Genomic DNA, 27,909 nt, shown 5'->3' with positions numbered 1-27,909 from the left:
AAAACCAGGGTTCCTCACTGCCGAGAGCTGTGATGCTCAGGACACTGCACACCGTACGCTGGATTTCTTCCCAGACTTTAATATACATACACATTTACACATCACTAGTAAAAATCTGTACACTTCACATTACAGTACATACAAGCCACCAGTTGCTAGCTAACACCAGAACACTGATGAAGCCCAAGACGACTGCCCTAAAACAGGCAGGGGGGCTAGTCTTCCCCTCCGAGGAAGTTTCTTTGGGTTACACATTCCAACAAGACACTGCTTTCTGGAAGGGCAAGCGGAGAAGGTGGGCCAGTCCCAGAAATGGATCCGCACCTTTTCTTCCTCCTCCAACAGCGGTTAACAGCATCTTGCTCACACTCCAGCTCTGGATGCCAGGTGCTGGGATTTTCTTTCTGCCTGCAGCATCATTTCTTCATCTTCATGTCCGCCTCGATGGCACAGCGACGCCCTCTGGTGCCTCCATCCTAGTCGCAAGGCAAACAGAAAGGGAGTTACGCAACCCTGAACACAAAATGCTTCCTCCAGCACTCGGAGGTGAGGAGTTGTGCATCTGGTAACAACTTTTCCTGCCTTCCAAACAGGAGAAAGGGAAGGTGCCCTACAAAGGCTTGGGAAGGCCTGCAGACCTACCTAAAATTCACTCTGGGCACAGCACAGGTGCTGGGATTTGCAGCATCTTTGCGCACTGCTGGCAGCCAGGGCAGAGAGAGGCAACAAGGCTCTCACCCAGGCAGATGCTTTTGGAGCCTGACAGGGCAGGCTTTTCCTAAGCGGCAGATTCTAGCTCGGCTCTTAAGATGGGAAGAGGAAACTGCTGACTAACCTACCTTATCAGCTGCTGATCCCTACGGGAAGTGCTCCTCCAGTTGAGTGACCCTGGCACTAGCTCCCTAGTTTCTCCGCACAGCTCCTTTCCATGAGCAGAAGGCGAGCTGAGAGCTTCCTTTGATCCGCTGCCCTCTCCCTCTGGCTGACATGCTGACTCTCCCGGAGTACTCCTCTGTCTTTAGATATACGTGAGAGAAAAAAACAACTCTCCATCTTCCTCCCCTCTCTCCTCCCCACAACTCAGAGACTTGCGGTTTCCCAGAGGGAATATTTTTCCAAACACTTCCAGATCAACACAGGCACAGAGCAAGGTATTTCTGCGGAGTATCTTATTTGCTTTCTGGACCATGAGTGATAAAGGAGTACACAGCTGACTCCTCACTTTCCCAAGACCTTTTTGAACTGTCTTGAACGTGTGCAAGGGGCAGCTGTATAAGCATGTAGGATAAGATGTAGGAACTACAGCACTGCACCGCTTGGTCTGTCTTCCCACTTACATGGAAAGAAAGCAGGAGAGAAGTTGTGGAAAAAAGCAAAGGCAGATGACAAAATGAGAACACTTGGAACCAGAAGAAAAGACTGAAGCCCCTCCCACTCACCCACACTGAGAATAAGGGACTGAGATGTTTCTTCTCTAATGATCACGGTTGCATAGCCCCTAAGTTAAACACACACCACTGCAATGCTGAGGATGCTGTGACAGTGCAGTGATCACCCAGACAAGAGGCAGAGCACACTGCCAGCAGTACTGCAGTACCGGCTGGAGCCTTTCAATACTTACAAAGAGAGAGAGAAGGAAGGCAGGAGAGCCCATTGGGACACTGTCCTGTTAAAAGGCCAAACAGAAGGACTTATCAGGTATCAGATACGGAAATGCACACACCACACAGAAGCACTGAGTCCACACATGAGCATAGAGAAACATGTGCCCCACTCCCCTTCCCGCGTGGCATCAGTCTTACGCAGCAGGAACATAAAAACGGACAAAAGAGGGATACTGCGAGAGTCAGAATGCTAGGAAAGCGATACTCTCTCCTCAGCCATGGCAAGGTCTGTTCTACCAAACAATTTCTGCACTGTGCAGTTGCCACCAGAACTAAGCAGGCAGTCCTTGCTGTCACAATGTTGTGTGCATCAGCTGAGAACACTTGAGACCACAATCAAGTCTGGATGTGTTTTTACAGAACAAAAACCCCAAGCAAACCTACACCACTGCTATTAGTGTAATGAGTGCAGAAGTCAAAGGTTCTCTGGTGTGTTTTACACAGCAGACCAGACTGGAGTGATGCCCTGGTTCTAAAAATGTGACTAGGAAGTGAAGGACACAGCAGAGGCTAGTCTTCCAATTCTCTACACCTTCACCTTCCTGCCACATCATGCCTCTTCTAATACTCTCTTCATTTTCCTACATTTTTCATCACCTGTTTTTAAAAACAGGGAATAGAACAATTGGGATTACAGCAAACACTCAGGAGACCTGCCTCTGGGATGATGTACAGCTCCAGAGCTGACATCTAATCAATAGATACATTTAAAGAAAAAATTGTTCACATGAAGATGCTGGAGTCCTTGCAATGTCAAAAAAAATATCTTTTTGGTCTGAGAACTTCATGCAATATCTTGGGATTCTTCAAAAGGTATGAAGTGCCCTTCCACAGGGTGCAGCATTCTCACCTTCTCCGAAGCATCTTGCTTGCGAGTGGAGTCTCGCCCACGCAGGCTCTTTGCACTGATCCCTGACTCTGATGTTTGCATGATCAGTTGTGTGGCCAGAAATTGCTGCAAGAAAACCACTCTGTTAAGATTCTCATGCAAAACAAGCCCAATTAGTATGTGTCAGTTAACAATCACAAACCACAGGTTGGGAATGATTGGGTCAGAGGCAGTTTCAGTTCCTTGTCTGCTGCTCAGAGTAAGTTCCCGCATTTTACCTCAGAAGCCACAAGTCCTGAGGAACTGTAAAACCCCAGTTCAAACTCTGTTAGACCTGCCAGTTGGGATATTCACATGACATTTTAAATGTTCACAGGACACAGTTTCATGTACAATTTATACCAGCATAAACCAGCAGAGCCAACAAAATAAGCAACTGCATCCCATGTCATTCAACATGCTTGTTGCTTGTTTCTGCTCCTGAACCACACCCTGGTTCTTGCTGGCCTAAGCATTTCCCTGAAGGAAATTAAATTCAAAATTGGTCTGAGCTGAACCTAAGAAATTTTTTCCTGTATTGGTTTTAACTTATCCACAATCTAATTCACCACAAACACCTGAGCTAGTACAAGAGAGACGCAGGGAAAGATGGAACTGCTTCATTCAAAGACACTGTGAATGAAACTGTTGTCTTTCCCATAGCCGTGGACCAAGGCAGATGCTCTGTCCTGCACTGGCCTCAGCTCAGTACTTTACCTGGATCTGCTCCAGGACATCTCGCTGCATCTCCACAGCCATGTGGTACACATCATGGTCAGAGCTGTTGTACATAACTGCATTTTGAAACATCAGCATAATATCACGCTGGAACTCAGCTGTGGTTCGTATCAGCCCATTCTCAATGTTCTTTTTGATGGTAGATAAATCCATTGGCCTATGAAAGAAGTGTGGTCAAAATAGCAACAGAAATATTCAATTCTTTCCCCACTCTTTTGCATACAGCCCTGGGTCTGTAACATATCTAGTTAGACCACCTATTTCATTTAGCCCAATAGGCCCTCCGCCACACAGGCTGTGCCCCTAGTACCAAGGCCACAGGCTGGAAGACACAAGCTTTTTACCACGTTATGGTAAAGCATGTTACCATGCAGTTACCATGAATGGTACCAGTGGCATGACAGATGCCTCAGAAGAAGCATTTGTCTTTTCCAGGCATCACTGAAGGAGACAATAAAGAGCTAGAGCTGCAGCTACTGCACTGTTTAGGAGAGATTTTGGGGGCTAGCAGGGGATTCTGGTAGTTTTTCCAGAAGAGTCCACCATCTGGGACAGTAAAAGATGCTGACTGAAGATGACAGGTCTTTGGAATGTCAAAGATTACATCCTACGCTTGGACAGAAACTGGGAGAAGCAGATCAGTCACATACCACCTTATTGATAAAAAAAAAAAAGTGTTCTGTATAAGTCAGCATACTTCATTCAAAGACAGGGCTGTGTAAGGACATATATCTATTACCGAAGACAATCCTTTTCTTGGAGAAACCTGTTTCTGACTGAATCATGGCAGAAAAAAAATAATTTTCCAAGTTTTGCAGCCTGCATGGTAGCCAAAAACTACACTGTTCCTGCCAGAAATCCCTACACCAATGTGCAAATATACAGAGTTCTAATGACAGAAGACTGCCGAGACTCACCTCTGCACAATACTGTGGTAGCCTGGTGCTATATCATCAGTTACAGGCTGGAGGAAGACATTAGCGTACCTGCAGAGAGAAAGAGTCCACTTAGTGTCCCGTCCTTGCTGGTAAATATTTTGTATCATGCTCTCACGTTTATTTGTCTGCTACCAGTAACAGTATGATTCATCACCTCCCAGTACCAAGGCAGACGAGCCTCTGAGACGGGACAGCGGAGACTTCTCTAGGATTAGTCACATCTCAAGAAACCCAACTCACCGGTGATTAGCTGCTGCTCTCCAAACTAGCATGATGGCTTTCTTCCAGATCTTCTGAGCCTGTATTGCTTCCTGATCCTCACTGCACACTGAGCTGGGAAGAAAAGAGTGGGACTTCCTTCAGGAGCCTGCATACTGCCTCAGAGCAGAAACTTTATAGTTTATTTTGCCTTTGACATGCCTATGCTAATCCATGCCAAAGACAGTAAGAAAAAAATGGGACCTGGTACTATGGCACTATCTGCGCATGTGCACTTGTAAGCAAGGGGAACCAGACAAATCATCAACAAATTCCCACTTTGGACCCACTCAGTCAGCAAAACAGAAATGAGAATCCTACACTCCCTCCACAAAATAACATGGATTTGCACCCCCATGCCCAAGAGTTTCACTGATACTCACAACTGTGAGGAGGCTGGGCTGCTGGGAATGGAGTCAGCTAGTGTGTGAGACTGTAAAGGTGCATTATGGACACTGAAGCCATCATCGCTCTCGCTAACGGGGGGTTCGTTATCCATCTCTGATAGATATCCCTCACCCTGATCTTCTTCTTTGGGTTCCTCCAAACTGGCAGCCTCACTGGCACCATCCTCATCATCCTCTTCCCCCTGCCCATCCTGAAACACAGAGTTTGTGAGTCCGCACAGCCAGCTAGAGCAGCACATCAGAGCCTCCAAAGCAACTACGGTTCAGCAAGCAAGGCAATTTTCTTGCCACACTGCTGACAACTGTACAGGCACTTTCACAAAATTCCAGTCACTCTATCCTGCCCTGCCTCCCCCTGCAGACACAGAAACATACAGACATACACAGCTTTATAGTGCCTGAAGCAATCTCCCCTTTAGCTCCGACTGTGGGCTGCCCACTTCTCAGTGCAGAAAGCTGAGTGCAAGCTTTGCTCCTCAGCAGGTGGGAGCCAGGAAGCAGCAGCAGCGAGATGTTACTAATAAACTCAAAATGACTAAAACTAACTGAGAATTACCTTCATCTGACTCCTAAACAGGGCTTGGGCCTCCTCCTTCATTGACTCTGCGAAAAAGAAAAGCAGAAAGGTTGATTCTCCAAAGCAGTCTTTCCTACAAAAGCTCCTGCACCAATGCCTACTGCCCTGCAGTAATTACAACTGTTCCTACACATATCTTCTCTCCCTCCTCCCCAAAAAAACTGAACCAGATCACTGACAACTATCCAGCTAATAATGTTGCACGTAAAAGATTTCCTAGCTCAATTAAGTTACCTGACAGCTCAAATTTGTGCTGAACATCAGCCTGTGAGGAGTCTTCACTCACATTTGGGACTTGTGGAGGGGATGAATCATCATCAGGTGGGGTCTGGAGGGAAGAGAAATGCACAAATCTAGATGTTTGTGTCAGCTTACTTCAGTGAAGGTGTGGGCACATCTCACTCACCCTAACCTAACTCGAGGCAATGAAGTTCACTGAGCACCTTCCCAACAGCAATTCTGCACATGGGCTGGGGGAGATAACACAAAGGTACTGCCTAAAGCAGAGAGCTTCTCTGCAGATCTAACAGATCAGCAGTGTGACTACCAAGAAAACAGTCAATCACATTCATTGAAGGGTCACCTTCAACCCAGCAGTCATCCTTCCTCTAAACTTCTCTCCTACCTGCCACAACTGCTCCTTTCCTTCCCCACACCAGTTCCAGATAGTCTCTCTGCTCACATACCTCTGTCTTCACTGTATTGTGCACTGCGTCTTCTCCCTTGGCCGATTCTATCTCGATTTCAGAAGTCTCTCCTGCTGTTACAGTTGCTCTTTGATCCTCTTCTATCTCTTGACTTCTGAGCTCTGGTGTTTCCGTCACTCTTGCAGTTACTGGTATGGTTTCCTCAGGGCCCAGCGGATTCTGCTCCTGCTCTGCAGGTTCTGTCTTTATTTCTGATCCCAGCTCACCAATGCCCATTAGGTCTCGAATTCCCTTTGCCTCTGGTTCTTCACACTCCAGTCTCTCCTGCTTTACAGTCACAGACACTTGGGGTATCTGGGCCTGTTTCTCATGCTCCTGACGAATTGAGTGTTCCCATGGGCCAGGCAGGGTCTGAGGGTCATCAGTATCTTCGCAGAAAGAAGACAGAGCAGCTTCAACAACTGCTGCATCCAGGACTTCAGGGTGGTCATCTACCTTTATTGCCAAAACAAACACACAGCAGTGCAGGCCAAGGTCAGAACGAGGGATTAAAGAGAAGTTCATGTTATTTGGTAATGAGACAATTGTGGAAAACCTGGTGTACTGGGTTTACAAAGTTGCCTTTCACAGCCAGACCTGTATCACTCCCTGCAGTCTCCCATAGAGCTTCAACTTCAGAAATACAGCACTCCTTGAAAGCATGCTCCAAGCAGCACTCATTTGCTGGCTAGAGGTGTGACCAAACCCTACCCAACACAAGGAAGAAAGAAATTTCTTTCTGCACTCTGAAGAGGAGCACCAGGCTAAACGTGGCAGACCAGCTGCAGTGGTGTCATGAGGCCATTTCCTATTGGTCTGGACAATGATGGTAAGAATGTGCATTTTGGAATAGTCAGCTATCATTTGAGATTAACCTGACTGGATGTGGAGCAAAAGGCATTGGCACTCTGTTCTGCCCATTTACCTTGTCCTCAATGATGGCTATAATATTTCCAACAGTATCGAAGTCCAGCTCTTCCCCCGTATAGGACACTGCGATATCCATTTTCTCAGCCAAATCCAGGTCTTCTTTCCCATCCATGCAGTGATCTTTGGAAGACCCTGCAGCACTGCCAGCCCCAGAACCCAGGCACTCTTTCTTGATGGAATCAATGATCATGGATATTTCACTGCTGTCCATGGACACTGTCACGGTATGGGAATCAGACACTGCCTCCATGGAAACACAGGCTTCTGGCTGGCTCACTGCGCAAGGATGAGAACGATAATCAGAGACCAATCCGGAGAAGTCAAGCCCACGTAAATAACTACCGCAGTGGGTAAGACCAAGCACCAACCACAAGTATCCCCAGGTCCACCCACAAGAGCACAACTTTGAAAAATAAAGGACAAATGTAGGTTTGGTTTCCCACAGTAAAGACAAAGTGAGATTCCAGCCCTCGAACCACAATCCAGCAACAGACCATTAGCACCCCCACCCAGTAAACCATGTTTAAAACCACGTTTTATTCCAGAACTCAGCCATCACCATCCTTTCAGCAAGGATGGCAAGTCTGAGGTGATAGAAAGCCAGCGGAGAGCTTGCTGGGTGCTGATCCCAAAGGAAGTTCTGCTTTCCAGCAGTGCATGACCTACAACTGCGTAGTTCAGGAACGCACCTGTGGCTACGCTTTCTGGAGCTGCAGCTGGTGGCACAACGGATGGTGCTGACAGCGTGGGCATCATGACAATGGTTGCCTGGGACACAGGCTCTACGGGGGTTGGCAGGAGCTTAGCTGGAGGTTCACTGGCAACAGCGGAGAAGGAAGCAAGAGGTGAGGTGAACTGTGCAGGACCAGCTTCTAGAAGCCGGGAAAGCGTAGGAGCACCTAACAGAGAGTAGAAGGGAAAAGCACATGAGCAAGAAGCAGCCACCACTGAAGTCCACAAAGCCACCACTGGGGTCTTCACTGTCTGGTGGCTTCTTCTGGGAAAAAGACACTGAGAGGTACCTACAAACAGTCCCAAAAGCTGTATGGAGAACCTGCACCAAAAATGCACGACTATTCTGTGTGTGTGCAGTCTGAAACAAGATCATGCAGACTATGGGATACTGTGATCAATGTAAGGGCTGACAGGCTAAGCCACACAAGCAGAGAGATGCCCTTCCACATACCAATACAATTACAGGAAATCTGAAAAACAGTGCTGAGCGCCACACAAGGTAAGCAAAGACAGTCATCACAGGAGCTGGAAGGGAGCAGAGGGGATCTCTTTGCAGGCCTTTCCTGAAGAATTCCTCTTCTATCAAAGGTTGTTACTCATACTATCTGTAACTTCCAGTTTGAATTTACTGAATTATCTGGACCAAATTAACAGGTCTTAAAGAACAGATGTAGATAAGGAAAGTGAGATTACTCATATGGAACTATATATGAAAGAATGGCGTAAATCCTCAGTTGCAGACAGTGTGATTAAGCCACTGGTTATCATGAGCTAAGAAGAAAATTCACTTTAAGCAGGTTGTTCTGAAAAGGGCCAATGCAAAGAATTGCACCGTCCCTCTCACCCCCCACTCTGTCAAAATTGCTCTGGAGCTCACAGACCGCTGTGGCCTAATCCTCAACAGACCTCTAAGCTTCCAGATTCACAGTGAGCTGCAGTTTGACACATCGGCAATCAGATACTAGACCATTTTTTCCCCCCAACTCCCTGTCAACTAACCCTTTCTTTCTACACTGAAATGCCTGGTATTAGCCAGTGTCAAAACTAGAGACCTAGACTGCATGGACCAGGATTGAATCAAGTCTAATTGTTTCAGTCACTTTAGACCAAGGCACTCCTTTTTTCTGTAAGGATCAGTCTTAAAAAAGGTAAGGATGAGAGGGACAGGGGTAAAGAAATAGGAAAACAACTCATAAAGAAGCCCCCAAACCAGCCAGGCTAAAGGCCCTTCATTTCCAAAAAGAATTCACAGAACAGTCTGAAGGTGCATCTGAAAGGAGAACTGTATAGGGAGAATCCCAAGTTACCTGAGGCAGCAGGAGATGCAGGGACAGCACCAGGTGCCGACTGCATTTCCCCACTGTGCAGCACTGGAAGGACGCTTCCTACCTCCAGCAGGACTCCTGAGCTGTTCATGTGACCAGAAGCCACTGCCATTTCGTTTTCACCAACCTGCCGAAGGGGGACACAACTGAAATTCCTGGAGATACCATGACATCAGTGGTTTTTTGCCAGATATGCACCTCCATGAATATGTCAATTGTTTTCTGTCTCAGCATTTCTTCTGCACTTTTTGTCCAGTCTAGTCCCTGCCTGAGGCCCCTTACACAAGTGCACAACGTGACAGTTAGAAAGTACTTGTTCTTCAGCTACAATACAGCTACAGTGCCACCTTCCTTTGAAGTCAGGCCAAATAAATCATTTGCTCCACTTTACTTCCTCTGTTCAAGGACCTCACAATCATTTACAGATACCAGTCTCTCTACCCCAAGATGGCATGGAATTATCCCCAATTTTGAGTTGAGGCAAATTGAAGCACCAAGATGGAAAGTAACTCTTATCAAGGTCACACAGTAAACCTAAGATGGACCTTGACGCTGATGTAGAACAGCCCTATTGATACTAAGAAAACCCAGTCTTCCACTGCCATTACCCTTCCTTTCTCCACCCTATGTTACGCTGCATCCTGCAAACAGACCCTGTGGGACATTTACACAAGCTAACAAATAGAAAAGACCCCAAATCTGACAACTAAAAAAAAGAAAGTCAACAGCAATACACCTGCTCCATCACACAAGCCCTAACACAGGGAATCTGTGCCATATGCAGGCTTACAGCTACTATGTTCAGACTGGGCTCTGAACAGTGTCAGCAACGGTCGCCCTCCTCAGACTTCCAGAGTCACCAACACCAGAAGTGGGTTGTCATCACAGTGATCTTACTGTCTGTCTATAATTAATGGAAAACTGAAGCACTTCAATACTGCTCATAAAGGACTAGCTACCCCTGTGCTAAGATCCATTACAAATTGAAACTCAACTTCCTGCCAAGATGTAAAAAACTGTGAGCCCAAAGTAGAAGTCATCAGGAACAGCTCCACAGAGGCTGACTGGGATGGTGCTGACTAGCATACTCCCTTCCCCTGGGGAAAACTATTTTCTCTAGTAAGGCTGCAACTCCAACTCCTTAACGACTGAGAGGAGATAGCCAGTCCTATGGGCCTGAATGATTCCTGCAGTCCTGCACCCACAGTACTGCCAGGAAAAGGTCCCACCTCTGTGCCTCATAGGGGTAATTACATCTCTCAGAATTACTTCTGTTGGGACTCGCACAAAACCTACATTTTTAAAAAGCTTTTGCAGCTCCCCCTTTTTCAGTGGGGAGTCTGGAGCAAATTGTTTGTGTGCTTGCATATATGAGCAGAGAGCTCCATACCAGCCTGGGGCTTGTGGGCAGGAGACTGCCCTTCTTCAGCAGCTCTGAGAGCAGAGGGGAAGGAGGCGGAGTTGCTTTTTGTCCTAGCATCTTTTTCTGGGGTGAATCATCAGTGACTGGGGTCATGGGGGCATCCAGGGGAGCAGAGCCTGGAGGGGTGTCAGGGATTCCAATGAAGGAGGCAACTGGGGTGCTGGGCAATGTCCCTGGAGTGACCTGAGAAAGAGAAAAACCACACTGTTCAAAGCCACACTCCACCACACGGACTAGCCCCACTTGCTCCTTCCCCCAAGAGCACTGATCCAGCACACCACAGACACCTACTCCATTCACTCGCTACACCTACTCCAGGCATATGCTTTCATCCTTTCCCTGTCCTGTAGTGCCACTTCCCAGGCACACACAGCAGACTGCCTGGCCAACCCACTGATGCCCCTACGTAGCCTTTGATCCAGGCACCTGATCACCACAGACATTGAAGAGGACATGTATCTTGAGCAGCACTGTACATCAACCACACTACAACACTACCACAGCAAAAAGTCTGCAAAACAAGGCAAGGGCTTCTCCCCAGGCTCCTTTTCCATGATGGACGCAGAGCCCCATGTCCCAGGCTGGTCCTTTCCTCTTACCATGAGAAGGATCCTTACCCCTGGACTGGCCTCATCCACAGCAGGCTGAGACAGATCTCCCAGAGCATAGTCTCCCCCTGGGGAGGTTGAGCCTGCAGGGGAGCGAACCATCACACCCGTTAAGCGTCGTGGTGGATTCTTAATGGCCTGACGAGCTGGAAGAAAACAGGAAAAAAAAAGGGGAGATTCTATGACTCCATCTTCAACAGTCCCTGAGAGTCACCTCTGACTTTACCCTAAAGAACCAGAAGAAAACAATTTAAATTGTAGGAATTTCCTGGACCACGCTAGGCTAAGTTCACAAATGCTACTAGCATTGGGTAACGCACTTTAATTGCAGATTTCCCAAGCAGTTGGCTATTCATAACCTATGACCACTGACAGGTTAGTTCACTGAATTGCCCCAAGAATTATAAATTAATGAAACATTCAGAACAAGTCTCTCTCCCTTGTATCTTCAGACAATAGTAAAACTATAGGGAAAACTAAAGTGGTGACATTCTAATAGAGCTCCTTGCTAATCCTGCTTCCTCTTAGATATATCTTTTCTACAGAATTTGCTCCTTTCTCAGAAGTCTTTGCATTTTGCCCAGTTACAAATATAGTGCTGCAAAGAGAATACAACCATTCTCTCCAACTCTAGGGTCAAGGAATTCCTCCTGAACAGGTAGGTGTTAAGAAGACTTACATATTTTCCAAATGTTCTTATAAATATATGCCCCTCTCTACAGGGACAAGTAAGGAAGCTCATTTCAGCTTACCCTGATAAGCAGCATCTGTAGCCTTCCTCTTGACTTCTGCCTCCTCCTCCTCCATTTTTTTCTTTCTGTATACAGAACCAAAACCTACTGTCACAGAATGTCCCATTTCCTCTTAGTTCCTCCTCCACAATCAGTTTACTGACCCCAAAGCCCATTATCTCCAGACAACAATTAACTGCCTCTGCAGACTCAGGCTCAATACCTCGGAGGAGGGAAGCAAAGCCAGAAGCCAGTCAGAGAACAACACACTTGGCAGGAAATTTCACTTCCAGATGATTATCAAAGCACATGACACAAGCATGATATTGCAAGCCATCACGAAGCTCTTTACTGAGAAACTCTAAACAATGCTGCACACAAACTGGTGTCCACCAACCTAAACTTAGTCCACCCTCAGAGGCCAAAGCAGCATCTGTCTAGCTGCCTCATTTTTCTTATCCCTGTACATGGAGCAAGAGATGTCTGACAAACACTGAGTGTCAGGGAACTACAATCGCAGAAGCAAGCATGACATGGATATAATGAAGTGAAATAACCCACATCATAATCTCATTGCACAGCTCCTCCAGTCTGTTATCCATGTGTCCAGCCTGGATCAGCTCCACATCCTTCTTGAGTTGCCTGTAATCAGAAAATCTTCTTATCACTGAACAATATACACCCTAAGTAGCATTTTCACCCCAAGCACTATCCCACTTAGCTGACTCTTCCAAAACAGAGCTCTCAGGTGCACTACAGCTTAATAGCTCTGCTATATACCTGTATTTTTCCTGTGTTTCTTTAATAATTTTCTTCAACTCCTCAACTCGTTCTGCAGTCAGTTTCCGCACAATAACATCTTCCACAGTTTCCACAACTTCTCCCTTCTCACCACGTTTTCTCCTATAGAATAAGAGAGAACCAAAACCAGTTCAGACATAAAATGCAGAAAACCCCTGTTCTTGTCTCACATATGGCTGCCGTCTGTCATTCCTGACACACACATGCCCCCCCCCAAATCAACCTCTTCCAATTTCCCTTAAATGATATTGGACAGAACAACGTTCAAACAATCTCTTCTGAAAAATTTATTTAATTCTTAAATGCATCCAATGTTAAAGACTTCAGGAGTAGATCAAAGATGCAAGCCCACTGCAAATTCTCACCCTGAGAAAAATCAGTCATTCCACTTCAGAGAAGATTCTTACCATCCAAGAATAAACATCTATTTTTTTTCCCCCTCAATAACTTTACTAAGTCTTCTGTCTTTGCAACTCTAGAGCTGAAGATCATTTAGCACTATCACAAACAAATACTTTTCAACATCCTGCCTTTAATTTTTTTAACCCCCAATTTAATGTTTAATTAAAAAAAAAAAAATTTAATTTAACCCCCAATTTAATGGGATGTGAAGTCCCAAAACAAACTGCTTGGAGTTAGGAGTGAGAAATATCCGAGACCACAAAGCTGTAGCAATAACATTGATAAGAAAACGGTAAGAAACCAGTGCAAAATAGAGAAAAATATAAAACGTTCCCCGTTCTCACTTCTGCTGTCTTTTCTACCCCTATTCTGAATGATAATTTTATGTGTAAAGCTTCTGATTAGTAATACTAACGTGGTGTTTTATTCCAGCCAAATATGTTTCTTTTTGCTGCATTAAGTCTCCAAATGCACGCTGCAACTCTTACAAATGGAGCTGTGGCAAGGAGGCACCACCTACCCTGCCATGTATTGTAACAACAGTAGGGGCATATGGAAAACACTAACAAGTACACAATGACCAGTTTTCGAACCATGTAATACCAAAATACTTCAGTCTTCTGAAAAAAAAAAAAAAAAAAAAAAAAAAGAGACAAGAACAAGAAATATGGGAAGCATGTTCTAAGTTATACCTTGGGCTTGCCAGTCTCCCCCATCTGCCATACCCTGATGTCTCTGTCCACTCACGCCAGCTATCACAACTGAATTTCCTCATTCCAGTATGCTCCTTCTGGGAGGAGCACTATCAAATGCTTCACTGTAAGAACTGACAAATCCACCCCAAACTGCTGCAGACTGCACTCGCGTCTGACTTTGTACTCACTTAGGAGTCTCTGTAGTCTCCAGGAGCTCCGAATACTGAGAAGCACAGTGCTAAGAAGAAACAAAGAAAGTCAGAGCACACCAAAGAGTCAGCTTTGGCAAACACCTATCAACAAAGCTTACAGGGCACTTACTCCTACTTTTTCAGAGGTCTTAACACTTCGTGAACATATCTGACAGTCTTCTCCAGTTCTCCCCATGGCTGTAATTTAGTGTAACTCAAAGCAAGGAACCATATTCACTTTTTTACTACAGCACAGCCTAGGCTGATCTTCAAAACAAAGCTAAATAACAGACACTCTCAACTAACCATTAGGAAAACCGTAGCTGTAACATCTCTGCCTGTGAACATGAACCAAAAATATTTCAATGCAGAAGGCAAAATAGCATTATATGAAGGACAGTTTTGTAGCTGAACAGAAAGAGCAAAGCAACATAAACCCCTCAACTTCTCCTCCTTTAATTATCTTAATCTCTTTCTGTCCCTTATACAACAAAAATCTCAGGTGCCTGCCCAAACAGTAGGACATACAAAATACAGGGGCAACCACAAATTCCTGGGGTAAGGAATTCCACAGCTCAATTACATGCCTGGTGAGGAACAATCTCTTTAGTTTGCTTTGAACTTGTCTCCTGTTAGTCTTACTTAATAGCCTCTAAACATTGTACTGGACAAAGCAATGAACAATTAATCCTTATTCATCCTCAACCGTGCTGACATCTGTTGTATTCCTGTTATCTCTTCTTTATGTTATGGGTTTTACCTGACTTAGCTGTCCCTTACAAGTAAGCTGTTACATGTCTTTTATCGTTCTTGTCTTTTCCATAACTTTATCCAACTGCACTGTAAGCTCACATTTAATTTCAGAAACAGGAAGAATTATATCTGACTTCAATAAAATTGATTTTTAAAAAATAAATGTTGCTATCATTTTTTAAATCAAGAAATAAATTCCTTTAGGCAGCTGTCTTACATATACCACACAGAACTCATTTTTTCCAAGATTCAAGTATCAGTATCTCACCTTTTGGGAAAACCAGTCAGGTGGGCGTCCCGGCTCTGCAAAAGGTTTGATAGCTCTGCTGACTGAGACCCTACAGGAGAGAAATGGGAAGTCACCGCCAACTTACTCCCTTCCCCAATCCACATGCAGAGAAAAGGTGCTGATCTGTCTCCAAGTTCAGCAGTGAATAGCCCCCATGAACACAACGAACTTGCCAAGGAGTTCTTATGTTTGGGAATTACTCAAATACAGCCTTTGACCTCAAAAATATTTGTCTGCTTCTCACATACAACAGCTTCACTCCGTTGATCTGAAAACCAAATTTCTAGCTTCTGATGACACCGTTACGTTTCCACAAAAGCTTTACTTTGGTGAGAGGAAAAAGGGAGCAAAACAGACTCAAGTTCAGAAGCAGCACACAGCAATCTGTTATCAAACACCTTTCCTGACCACAACTCACCCCTTCCCATTCACCAACGTGTCATTCTTTGATCTGATTAACACACTTCTGTTTTTACACAGCAGTTCCAAAACAAAAAAGACCTTTAACACCTCCATCTTCGTTTTGAACAAAAAGCTGAAGGGTTGATGCCTAGCTGCTGCACAAGTGGCACGGCAGAAGGTCGTACCCCAGGCCACGCACAGCCGCAGGGCAGCCGGTGCCTGAAGGACAGAGAGGCCCGGCCCAGCTCGGCCCCGCCAGGGCCCGGCCCGCTCCCTTACCAGTTCTGGTCTCCGCTCCGCATGACGGACGAGGCCAGGCAGAGTTTCTCGCGGATGGACCACGGCTCCGTAGGGCCGGCGCTCAGCAGCTTGTGCTCTGCGGGCAGAGAGGAAGGAGTGCGCGGCGCCGCCCGGGCCCAGCCCCGGCCCCACCCCGGCCCGCTGGGCCCGCCCCCCTCACACCACGCCCGCCCTTCGGAACCGCTCGATTCTCCCCGGGCCTTTCCCCCACCGCCATCCCGCGCCAGCCCCGCCACCCGTGGGCCACCACCGCCTCCCCCATCCGCCGCCGCTCCCAACAGGCCCCGCACTCACTGCCCGGTCCCGCCGCCATCTTCCCCGCCAGGCCCGAGGGAGAGGGGGGGCGGAGCCACGCGCAAAGCCCGCCGGGAGAGAGGCACGCGCACTGCACCACCCCAACCGCCGTCCACCGCGGGCACGTGCAGCCCAGCCTTCTATTCCCGCCCCCGCTGCCCCACGGCGGGCGCTGATTGGTGGCTGCGAGGACGCGGGTCCCCATTGGCTGAGCGGGCGGGGGCGACGTTTGAAACCCAACAGTAGGTGCGCGTGGCCATCGAGTAGCAACGCCAAAACTGGAGCTGGAGTTGGGCAGTGCGGTGCGCTCGGGAGCGGCGGCCTCGGGAGAGGCGGCGTCGGTGTGAGAGGTGGGCCGCCGTTGCGGGGCGGTCGGCGGGGGTGAGAGGTGGGCCGCCGTTGCGGGGCGGTCGGCGGGGGTGAGAGGTGGGCCGCCGTTGCGGGGCGGTCGGCGGGGGCGAGAGGTGGGCCGCCGTTGCGGGGCGGTCGGCGGGGGCGAGAGGTGGGCCGCCGTTGCGGGGCGGTGTGTGCAGGGGCGAGAGGTGGGCCGCCGTTGCGGGGCGGTGTGTGCAGGGGCGAGAGGTGGGCCGCCGTTGCGGGGCGGTGTGTGCAGGGGCGAGAGGTGGGCCGCCGTTGCGGGGCGGTGTGTGCAGGGGCGAGAGGTGGGCCGCCGTTGCGGGGCGGTGTGTGCAGGGGCGAGAGGTGGGCCGCCGTTGCGGGGCGGTGTGTGCAGGGGCGAGAGGTGGGCCGCCGTTGCGGGGCGGTGTGTGCAGGGGCGAGAGGTGGGCCGCCGTTGCGGGGCGGTGTGTGCAGGGGCGAGAGGTGGGCCGCCGTTGCGGGGCGGTGTGTGCAGGGGCGAGAGGTGGGCCGCCGTTGCCGGGCGGTGTGTGCAGGGGCGAGAGGTGGGCCGCCGTTGCCGGGCGGTGTGTGCAGGGGCGAGAGGTGGGCCGCCGTTGCCGGGCGGTGTGTGCAGGGGCGAGAGGTGGGCCGCCGTTGCCGGGCGGTGTGTGCAGGGGCGAGAGGTGGGCCGCCGTTGCCGGGCGGTGTGTGCAGGGGCGAGAGGTGGGCCGCCGTTGCCGGGCGGTGTGTGCAGGGGCGAGAGGTGGGCCGCCGTTGCCGGGCGGTGTGTGCAGGGGCGAGAGGTGGGCCGCCGTTGCCGGGCGGTGTGTGCAGGGGCGAGAGGTGGGCCGCCGTTGCCGGGCGGTGTGTGCAGGGGCGAGAGGTGGGCCGCCGTTGCCGGGCGGTGTGTGCAGGGGCGAGAGGTGGGCCGCCGTTGCCGGGCGGTGTGTGCAGGGGCCCGGTGTGCCCTGTCCCGGGCCCTGCCTGGTGACCGGGCGCAGCACCGTGTGTCCGTGCCGAGGGAGGGCTCTGTGCGGCAGCTGTGGTTGTGGGGAGTGGGTGGATGCGGCAGTGGTGGGAGATTGCGTTGTAGCGGGGTGTACGTGCAGGGAGTGAACGCTGGGCTCCCAGAAGCCTGCTGCAACATCACCTTATACCCTCCCTGTGCCCCTCTTTCTCCAGGAGCTATGGAGCAATCAGCTGCCTCCCCTCGCCTGTTCTCTGATGATGACGGTGTTGTAGCCTCCCCTGTTCTTGAATCTACAGCGACAGGGTTTGCGACTGATGTGCACAGGAACCTGCTGTCGGAGTTCTCTGCCATCTCACCAAATCTGGAGGGTTCCCAGCAGGTGAGGCTGGAGCTCTTGTTACAAACAGAGCAGTGTTTTGAGTTGTAGCTGCTGCATCTCTGTACAAAGGCGTTGGTGGTGCAGGGCCAACAGAGACCCTTCAGAAAGGGCTAGACCAAAATGTTGTATTGCAGGGAGCAGTTCCTCTTACGAACGGTACAGCCAGCAAGTGTTCTTTAAACAGGATGGCTCTTAGTGTGGTGCTTGGTCTGAATTACTAGATAAACGAAAGAAAAAAAAAAAAAAAAGAAAAAAAAAGGACGCTGTGCCTGGAAATGCATAAGAAAGGTTCTGGCCTTGTTGGGGGTTTTGGGACCAAAGAAGTCTCCATTAGCTACTGAGTACTAGTTGGGGTAGCCACACGTGTTCCATGCTGTGGCTTCTGTTACTGTTCTGATGGATGGTTGTGTATTGCCTCTCTGGCTACCATATTTAATCTGCTGACTTTTGCAGGCTGTAAAAGAAGACAGTAATGAAAAATTAAAGGTCTATCTGAGAGTTCGACCTCTGAAACCTATAGAGGTGGAAAAAAGAGAAGACCAGGTGAGACACTGGGTGAAGCAATCTGAGCTGGTTGCCTGTGTGCCAGCTGGGAGATATTATCCTTTGCTGTCTATGCTATGGCCTCTTGTAAGCTGTTGTGATGACGGAGGTTTATGTGTTCTTTAGGGCTGTGTCTGCATTGAGAATTCGGAGACGCTTTTTCTAAAAGCCCCTAAAGACTCCTTCAACATGCGGAGCACAGAACGTGGAATAGGACAAGCGATGCACAGATTCTCTTTCACCAAGGTAGGTAATTGGGACACACAATTCATCTGGAAGTTTTTTTTGAGCCTAAACCCACCTTACCACTTGAAAAGCTGGCTTACTAATGCTACTGCATCCAATGCACTGTGTGAACTATGCAGTCTTATACAAATGTCTTGTCCTGGCTTCAGCTGGGATGAGTTCACTTTCTTCTTAGTAGCTAGTACGGTGGTGTGTTTTGGCTATGATGTGAGAACAATGTTGATAACAGCACTGATGTTGTTGCTGGGTACCGTTTATACGAAGTCAATGACTTTTTGGTTTCTTGGGCACAAAAGACTGGGAAGGGACACAGCCGGGTCAGCTGACTTGAACCAGCCAAAGAGGTATTCCATACTATGGGATGTCATGTTGGTATATAAACTTGGAGGGTTAGCTGAGGGGGTTCGTTGCTCAGGGACTGGCTGGGCATCAGTCAGCGGGTGGTGAGCAGTTTTACTGTGCATCACTTGTTTATCCTTTTCCCCCACCTTTCCATCATAATTATTATTATTGATGTTCTTACCTCTTTATTCTGTTTAAATTATTAAATTATTCGTATCTCAACTCTCAAGTTTTACATTTCTTTCTGATTCTGCCCCCCATCCCTCCAGGTAGGGGGGAGTGAGCAATTGGCTGTGTGGTGCTTGGTTGCTGGCTGGGGTTAAACCACAACACGCCTCTACTTAAGTTTGTTTCTGTTGCTGCTGCTTTAGTTTTTCTCTTTTTAAGCTGATCCTGACAACTTTTTTGGCAGCAAATGCTGAACTCTTGTTTATGAGGCTCTAAACACACTAGAGGCTGTAGTGGTATTAGATGTTCCTGGATTAAGCAAGTGATCAGTTTATTTATGTAGGGGGCTTGGACTGGAATTACTGGTGGGTCTGTTGCTCATGATGTGGGGTTAGTGGAGGGAAAAAGGGACTACGTAAAATCACTTGAACAACCATCAGCAGTCAAAAGATTGGACAGATCTACATGAAGCCATTTTTCATATGTTTTGTTTGCAGATCTTTGGACCAGATGTGGGGCAGAAATTGTTCTTTGATGCGACAATGAAGCAGATCATAAAGGATGTCCTGAATGGGCAGAACTGGCTGGTTTACACCTATGGCATCACCAATTCAGGGAAGACTCACACTATTCAGGGTAAGGAAAACACCAGGTGTTAGTAGCCTGTTGAGGGAGCTGTCTGCTGCTACATGTGAATCCTCAGCTTGCTGCTATTCTTGCTTCAGGCACCAACAAAGATGGGGGGATTCTGCCTCGCTCCTTAGCGGTCATCTTCAACAGTGTGGGGGACCAGCTGTACCAAGCCATGGATGTGAAGCCTTCCCTCTCCAATGAGGTGATCTTGCTGAACAGCACACAGGTGCGGCAGGAGGAGAACAAGAAGCAGACCGTGCTGCGGGGGGGTCTGCGTGAGGTAAGCGTGTGGCTTCTAGGAGGTTTAACAGGGAAAGGATGGTGTCACACTACATACGTGCTCATGTTCTCTGTTTCCTTCCAGGAGGAGCTGTTAATGTCACAGAAGAGGCGTCCCACTACTGAATCTCGGCTCCAGACCACCACTGGTTGCAGTTTTGACAGTGGAGTTGCTGGCCTCTCTTCATCTAGCCAACTTGCCAACCATTCAGACACCAGCCAGCAAGAAGGTATGTCTGGAAGCATGTTGCATACTACCTGCTACTTGTTGTTGGAGAACGGAGGAAGAAAAGGTGATGGTTATTTGGATGCTCTGTTGTGGCTAATGGAGCAAAGGTGCTGTAGTTTCACAAATTCTCCCTTTGAAAAATAAGGACGTCAGGGCTGAAGAACTTTGTATGTGCATCTTGCCAACATGTGAATTCACCACTGCGTAATAACCAAGCCTTGTGATTTGAAGTTACTGGAGAGACACTTCATTCAGGGAATATTGTTGGTTATTAAGCAGCTGAATGCAAGGTTATTGGGATAGCCAGAAAGTAGGGTGCTAAAGTGACATGTTGCACTGAGCACTTGTGCTCAGACTTTTGAGGAGGAACTACTAGCTGGTATGGTGCCCAGAAGCATGGAGTGATTGAGGTAACAAAGAATAAAACTTGACTTATACTGGGAATTGTTATGTTTGAAATGTCCTATCCTTCTGGCGTCAAGATCAAGGATATAAAAAGTCCTTACACAGAATGGAGGACGCTTTAGGCTGTCTCACTGGGGACAGGCATTAAAGTAGATCCAAATAGGAGGAGGTATATAGAATAATTTGTGGGGTAGTTTCTGCTGAAGAAAGATATCTCACTCTAGCTAAACAGTTTAGGTCGGACCTGTGAAAAAACCGTGGTCGTGATTTTTTTTTTTTTATTTTCCTCCCCTCCCCAGAACCAGGCCCTCGCTGGGCTGACTTGGATTGTGTTTCACTCGCCAACGCAGGAGATGTGCAGTTCTCCATCTGGGTCTCCTTTTTTGAGATTTACAATGAGTTAATCTATGACTTGTTAGAACCAGCTTTACCTAGCCGGACCCGCAAGAGGCAGACACTGCGGCTCTGTGAAGACCAGACTGGCAGCCCCTATGTGAAAGGTAGATTTACCTGAAAGATATTTTTATTGGCCTGCTAGGGAGACTTGACTGATTGGGTGGCTTAGCAGTGATGTGTTGGGAGCACAATGTCATCTGCGGCCCCTCAGAGCTCTCTGCTTTTGGATTATGGAACTGTTAAGTTTGTTAATGTCGAGGAGATGCAATGGTGAAGTTGGGGCTGAGATAATTAAGTTTTCTGTAAGTCTCCTAACTGGCTTGCCCAATGCATGCCTTCTTTTCCAGATCTGAACTGGATCAATGTCCAGGATGCTGATGAGGCCTGGAAGCTCCTGAAACTGGGTCGGAAAAACCAGAGTTTTGCTAGCACCCACATGAACCACAACTCCAGTCGCAGGTCTGAAGGGAGAGGGAGGTCATTTAGGTAGAAATACAATTTTGTATTTCTATAAGGGCTTCTAAAGGTTGCATTTCCTTTCTAAAAATCTGCATGTTTCTTTGCAGTCACAGTGTCTTCTCCATTCGGATTCTACACTTGCAAAGAGGTGGCACTAGAATTGTTAAAATCAGCGAGTAAGTTTCATACTCTCTAGGATCTGGGGGTGTTCTCTGCAGACTCAACTTCCCTGTGTCTCTTGTGGATCTGGGGTACGGGAAGTATCTTGAGGAAGGTCTTGGTGAAAGTACTTAGAAGGAGTAAATGTTCCCACTCTTAAGACTTGGAACTGACTGAAGAGTTTGTGAGGAGTACTGCAAAGTGCAACTTGAGATAATTCTCAGGCTTTCTGAATGTAGGCAAATGTGAGTAACCTTGGTCTTGCAGCAGGGGCCGACCTGAGTGCTGCTTGATGCCTGTTCTGGGATGTAGTTATCTGGAAATGGGTTGTCGCAGTACCTGGGAAGTGGCTGTCCTGAGAACTGGCAAAGGGTCTTTGAACTTGACGCTGTAAGGCTCATGTTGCTGTTACCTTGTGCAGCCCCTACACTTGGGGGTTTCTGTCCAGCAATAGCCCGTACATCCCAAAAGAGCTTTCTGTGCCCTTATGGCGAAGGTGAGCAGGGTAGGTGATCACAGGAGGTCTCAATTCTAAACCAGCATAGAATAGGACAAACCTAGTAAGTCGCGTGAATATCGCCTGTGTTTTTTTCAGGTTATCCTTGTGTGACCTTGCGGGGTCAGAACGCTGCAAAGACCTGAAAAGCGGGGACCGAATGAAAGAGGCAAACAACATCAATACCTCCCTCCACACGCTGGGTCGCTGCATTGCTGCCCTCCGCCAGAACCAGCAGGCCAAGTGAGTATCCCGAACTCCAGAGGGAGACTATGGGGAGGCTGTTCTGCTTTCCCATGGGCTCACTCTTTTCTCTCCCCACAGAATGAAGCACACCGTGGTTCCCTTCCGGGACAGCAAGCTAACCCGTGTGTTCCAAGGTTTCTTCACTGGACGTGGGCACTCTTGTATGATTGTTAACATTAATCAGTGTGCATCTACATATGATGAAACGCTCCATGTAGCCAAGTTCTCAGCCATTGCCAGCCAGGTAAGTAGCATGCACCAGCATCACGGCATGGTCAGGATACAGCCTGCTTCTATGGGAATGGGCTCCTTTCTACCACAAGGCAGGGGCAACGCTTGCAAGTCTTTCCTGTGCTTCTCCAGTGGATTACTACCTTTATAGTATTTCCAGACTTTGCTAAATGCAAAGGGTTGCAGAGAAATGCCATGTTTAAAGACTACAAAGCTTCCAGGCTTTATGGACTAGTAATAACGGCCTCTTCCCCTTCAGCTTGTTCAGACACCTCCCACGAAGCTGGGCATTCCATCCATCCAGTCAATCATGAAAGAGCACAAGAGGCGAACCAGCCAGGGTTCAGAGGCAACAGCAGCAGCAGCAGCTGAAGTGGTATCAGAAGGAGGCAGTGATGATGAAGCAGATGCCTCCACGTATGACAAAGAGGTGAGTTGTGATTTGTTTTACAGCCTTTATGGATAGAGGAGCAAGAACATGACTCTTACCTTTGGCCTGGGAGGTGGGGCTGAAGCTTGGCCCTACACCAAAACATGTCAGAGAACCTCAGAAGGATACAGGATGCAGGAAACTGGGAATCAATGAGGAAAACATTCCACAGTTGGTCTAAATCTGAAGCCCATGGTTAATCTGGAAATGCTTTGTCATCTATGGAATAGGGACAGTAAGAGCTCAGTTGCTGACCTACAATCCCTGCTCTGCAAGGGAAATCTAGAGATCAAAAAACATGCAAAGCAGATGGCTAAACTGAGGGAAAATAATCAAACTTCCTCGATAATCAAAGCAGGCAGCTGGAATAGCTGAAAGATCGAGATGGAAGTCGTGTACCTACAGAGACTTGGGTTGTAGCGTGTCAAGGTAGCAAATGCAGGTGCAGCCCTGGGCGGTGCTGTAGGGGAAGCTGCTGTGGAGATTGCTCCACCTGCAGTGCGGTGTTTAAGCCATCTCGTGGGAGAGGAATGAAGAGCAAACCTGGTAACCTCTCTTCTAAAGTGACTAAAAGAATCTTAAACCTAGATCGCTCCAGCCTACAGATAGGGGATCACTTAATCTATATAAGGTCTTAATTGTGTTGTGCAGTGTGGGCAATGGAGTTTGTGTCATTCTTGCAGCACTTGTTGCATGTAGCAGAAGCTGTACGATTACTGCTGGTGCAAGAGCGGTACGAGAAGCTGCAACTAGAAGCACGCCTCCGTGAGGAGATCTGCAATGAGATGCTGGAGCGCATGCAAAAGAAGGAGCAATGGTGGAGGTACAGCTTATGCTGTCTCCCTCCCTTTGTTCAAGGTGTGCTACAGTACTAAGAATTGCCAGACCCTGACATGTTGTTTGTTCTCTTTGTAGCGAACATATGGATACTCAGCTCGAGCTGCTGGAGGAACTGTATGAGGATAAACTGAGTACCCTGAAGGAGTCACTGAGTGACTATTACCAGGAGAAGATCCAGGTTTGTTCAGGGCAATGAAATGACATCAGGAAAGTGGCAGTGGGTTGAGAGGGGACTAGAGGTATTTGAGTCCAGAATGGTGACTTATGCAAACCTGAAAGGAAAGATTTTGGGTTTTGAGGCATTTTTTGTGATATTATTTGATAGCTTTATACACAATTTTTGCTTTTTATATACTACTTTATGTAGCTTGCTAGGTTTTCTAATTTTCAGCCTTTAATCTGGAAGCTAATGTGCAACTATTGACTCCTCTATTTGTTCATGAGCAGAGCTCTCCTCCCTTATTCTTTTTGCTAGTGGTTTACTTGCACTTTTCAGGTTAACACAAGTTAGTTAGTTTTTTCTTCTTATTCCTAGCTGTGATGATGAGTATGGGCCTGTCTGTATTTTTCATGCCATGGCATTTGAGTGGCCTCTGGGTCTTGCTGCAGACATCTTTGGAGATGCCAACTCTCAAAAAGTACCTTCAGAGGCTGTAAAAAAAGGGGCTTAAACTCCCAGGAAATGGGTTCACTGTTTTCCCTTAGAGGACATTAAAGGCTGGGTCCAACATGTGAAGTGTGTGTGATTGAGAGAGTCCCTTGGAAGAAAGACATTGAAAGCTTCATAGAAGCTGTGTCAAGAAAATCTTGCTAAATGTTTGAACAAACTTGCTTCCTAAGGAGCGTGATGAGACGATTGAGGAGCTCCAAGCTGCTCTGCAGGAGGCAAAACAAAAATTGGAAAGCTTGAATACTAAGCAAAAGAACTCGGGGCAAGACTTGCGTCGATCAAAGCGAGTGGCTACCTCATGCGCTCTGCAACAGGAGCTGGAAGATACTAAAGCCAGACATGAGCAATGCCAAATGGAGTTAAATGCTGTAAGAGCAGGTAAGGCAGTGATGCTGCACTGGTTCTGAACTATGCCTGAGCAATCCTTGTAGAAGGTTACAGATACTTTTTTGAGTAGGGTACATTAGTGGTTTCAGGATGTCTGAATCCAATCTGAGTTGTACATGATGGGAATAATGCACTGGATGGACAAGGTTTCACTTTTTGACATGATCCTCCCTTAAAGTCCATTTTCAGCTCCCTGTTCAAATTCTGAAGTCCCTTGTGTAATTGAAAGGGAGAAGTCTGGAATGTCTGCATGTCTGCACAAATACAAAGCTTTTCTCAGCTTGCCTGTGGTAGCTTATCTCAAGGGAAGTCTTGACTTCAGAAAAACTGAAAGCTTATGAATGTACTGTTGCTCACTACTTTTTGTCTGTTTATAGAGTTGTGCAAGTACCAGAAATTAATGCAGCCACCTCCCTCTGCCAGACCCCTTACTGTGGATGTAGACAGGAAGCTGGAGGATGGACAGAAGGTAACTCTCTGTGTTACAGAAAGGAATGCTTGGAGGCAAGGTGGTTGCCAGTTTAAACTGTGTTTGGAGTTGCCATTTTCAGGTTTTTGAACAAATAGTTGAAGGCGAACTGGGTCTGTTGAAAACAAACCCTTGAAATGTGGAAGGCTGTGGTATCTGTGATCCCAGTGTACCTCACTCAGATAGGATCTTCCCTCAGTGTTCTGTGTCTGAATTATGCTGGAGCAGCTTTGCTTGCAGAGCAATGTCAAAGCTAGCTATTGTATTAAATCTTTCTTCTGCAGAACATCAGACTGCTGCGTTCAGAATTACAAAAACTTGGAGTGTGTCTTCAGTCTGCAGGGAGAGCATGCTGCCACACTACAAGTGCAGGGAAACTTCGAGAAGCCCTTTGTATGTGTGATGACATTCTGGCTAAACAGGTAATGTGTCTGTTTTATTATGGCTTGCATGGGGTGGGATTTAGTCTATGCACTTTGCTGTCATCAACAGAATAAAGTTCTTGCAGCAGATAATGTAATAGTGTCTAGAGAATAAGTTATTTTTAAGTACAAGCTCTATTACTAATTTGTTCAGTGGCCAAGTCAGACTGTATAGTTGACTCTCCAAAGGAGACCCAAATTGTTCCTGTTCAGTTAACGGGCAGCCTGCACTTAAGAGAATTCAGAGTTCTCACTTCTGTATCCACTTCACTCTGTCACAGTTGCTACGGCAGCATGCTTGCAGCAGGATGGATTTGGCTTTTTCCTAGCCTTACTGCCCCTATTTTGTTACTGAACTGCTACACTGTTGACAGCGGAAGCTTTATGCATGGCCTTATTTAGCACTCCAGTTAATGAATTTTGGCAAAAAAAACTATAAAATTATCCTCTTCAGTTCATAGTAACCAGAAAGCTAGGCAATTTGTCATATCTTTACATATCCTGCCTTCCATTTCTCAGGACCAGACACTGGCAGAACTGCACAACAACATGATGCTGGTAAAACTAGACCTGCGGAAGAAAACAGCTTGCATTGCTGAACAGTACCACACTGTGCAGAAGCTCCAGTCTCCTACACCATCTAGCATAAAGAAACGTTTCTGTACCAACAGGGAAAACCTACAACCTCCTAGCAAAAAGCCCTTCCTCTACAACCTTATTTCACGTTCAGCTACTAGTCCTGTTGCTGGCAGAGGGTGGCAACTTCGTTCAGTTGCTCAATGACTTTTCACAAAGGGCTCCCTGCCCTGCTATTACTGGCCCAGGTGGCAAATCCAATATAATAGCATCTTTTATTTTTGTCTGTACTTGTTTATTGTTATTGTAGCTTCTTGAGTTTATGTAAACATTTTTAGATATATATGTTTATAAACTTTTAATTGATACCAAAGTGGACAAAATGGCCTTCTGCAATTTAAACACTACAACAAGGAAAGTCTTTTAAATATAAAAGAATGTGGATGACCAAAGTTGTTTAACAAAAAGACAAGTTAAAAGTGAGTTCTCATCTTCAACTTTGTTGGTACATAATTAAAAAATAAGTTCACAAGATCCTCCTTGAAATATATTTTCCCTTCCTTGAATTATAATCCTTTATTAAAGTACACACGTTCTAGTTCAGGGTTGTTCTCTTGGATCTTGGCTTGCAATTCTGGCTCCAAGCGTGTTACAGACATAGAACTAAGCAAAAGAAACAGTAAAGTGGTTATATATGATAAACACCTGAATGTAAAATACTGTAAGGATAGTAATCTACCTAGTTGCTTGAGGTTTGTTGCTAGCTTTAGGAAAATAAGTTTCTATTGTTGTTATTAAATACAATGTATTTGCATATTTAACGGTCTGTTTTTATTCACCTGAATAAAAGGTTTATTTTTATAAAAATAAATCTCATAGTAAAGTGAATAAACTTGCTGGGTCATCTATAACAGCTGTGACTTCTTAAATACAGTTTAAGGTCTGATCTTCCTCTGAAATGGAATGCTCTGGTTAAAATTAAGAAGTGTACCACACTTGCTATGCTTGTTTTTAAAGGCATCTCCAGGAAGCCAAGTGATGCTTAACTACCACAACTCTATGCTATGCCAGGCAGGGAAATGTCCTATCGGACAGCTTTATTGTACTCAATTACATCAGAGGAGAAGTTTCTGGAAGTCAAAAGCTACTTTAGTTGCTCAATATTTTAACAGATTTGACTGCAGCTTGCATTGTTTAAGCTACATTTGGCAGCTTGTCAAGTTTAGGCAGCCACTAATGGTATGAGAGGGATGGCTTGGCTGAATTCAAGCCCCTATTCATATTACATATTGCAAATTACATTATTTGTGGGTAACCCATTCAGGTTTCATTATGATTTCAGCTATGATGACTATTGTTTCTAAGACAGTATTTCAGTACTGAGCTATTTGTGTATTCATGAAAAAGTCTTTCTGGGAAAATATTAATTCAATTACAAATAAGCATGTATTATCAAGTGCTGCTCTGTATAACCAGAGGAGTTCCCAGCTGAAAACAAAATGGGCTCTGACTGTATTTAAGGAAGCCATAACCTTACAGAACATGAATGCATTGTTTGGCCCACATTAGCCTTTTTTATG

At 46.9% G+C, this 27,909-nt stretch overlaps 3 protein-coding genes across 7 annotated transcripts in view; 1 reads left to right on the top strand and 2 right to left on the bottom strand.

Annotated features, from left to right (window-relative positions):
- Positions 1–59: 59 nt before the first annotated feature.
- BRD8 (bromodomain containing 8) lies at positions 60–17,501 on the bottom strand (the record flags this gene model as incomplete). Its single annotated transcript, XM_080399321.1, has 21 exons — positions 60–1,666; positions 2,515–2,619; positions 3,250–3,427; positions 4,188–4,256; positions 4,449–4,541; positions 4,850–5,064; positions 5,430–5,476; positions 5,685–5,778; positions 6,137–6,592; positions 7,062–7,342; positions 7,756–7,965; positions 9,109–9,253; positions 10,517–10,732; positions 11,167–11,303; positions 11,910–11,974; positions 12,450–12,530; positions 12,669–12,791; positions 13,975–14,024; positions 14,999–15,068; positions 15,701–15,797; positions 16,016–17,501. The coding sequence occupies 21 exons, from the start codon at positions 17,499–17,501 to the stop codon at positions 1,499–1,501; spliced, it is 4,386 nt and encodes a 1,461-aa protein (XP_080255447.1). The 3' UTR covers positions 60–1,498.
- KIF20A (kinesin family member 20A) lies at positions 16,240–27,498 on the top strand. Its single transcript, XM_080400759.1, has 19 exons — positions 16,240–16,365; positions 17,537–17,703; positions 18,157–18,246; positions 18,373–18,492; positions 19,500–19,638; positions 19,728–19,915; positions 20,000–20,144; positions 20,848–21,048; positions 21,292–21,403; positions 21,511–21,579; positions 22,158–22,301; positions 22,383–22,548; positions 22,795–22,965; positions 23,649–23,788; positions 23,881–23,983; positions 24,646–24,853; positions 25,240–25,331; positions 25,616–25,753; positions 26,273–27,498. The coding sequence occupies exons 2-19, from the start codon at positions 17,542–17,544 to the stop codon at positions 26,534–26,536; spliced, it is 2,652 nt and encodes an 883-aa protein (XP_080256885.1). The 5' UTR covers positions 16,240–16,365; positions 17,537–17,541; the 3' UTR covers positions 26,537–27,498.
- Positions 20,154–27,909, bottom strand: part of SFXN1 (sideroflexin 1) — a 35,281-nt gene continuing 27,525 nt past the window's right edge. For 2 of the 5 annotated variants that reach the window (XR_013930262.1, XM_080400763.1), the window contains one exon: positions 26,876–26,992. Coding sequence is in view for 4 of the 5 variants with exons in the window: in XM_080400763.1 (XP_080256889.1) it covers positions 26,896–26,992 (97 nt within the window). In the remaining variant the exon portion in view is untranslated. Of the gene's footprint in view, positions 20,176–22,846; positions 22,990–23,939; positions 24,078–26,875; positions 26,993–27,909 lie in introns of those variants that run through there. The other 3 variants (XM_080400766.1, XM_080400765.1, XM_080400764.1) reach the window with 3 other exon arrangements.

This window comes from Falco punctatus (assembly GCF_963210335.1).
Source record: "Falco punctatus genome assembly, chromosome: 8".
In the NCBI taxonomy this organism is placed as follows: Eukaryota; Metazoa; Chordata; class Aves; order Falconiformes; family Falconidae; genus Falco; species Falco punctatus.
This window is presented reverse-complemented; position numbering and strand designations above follow the sequence as displayed.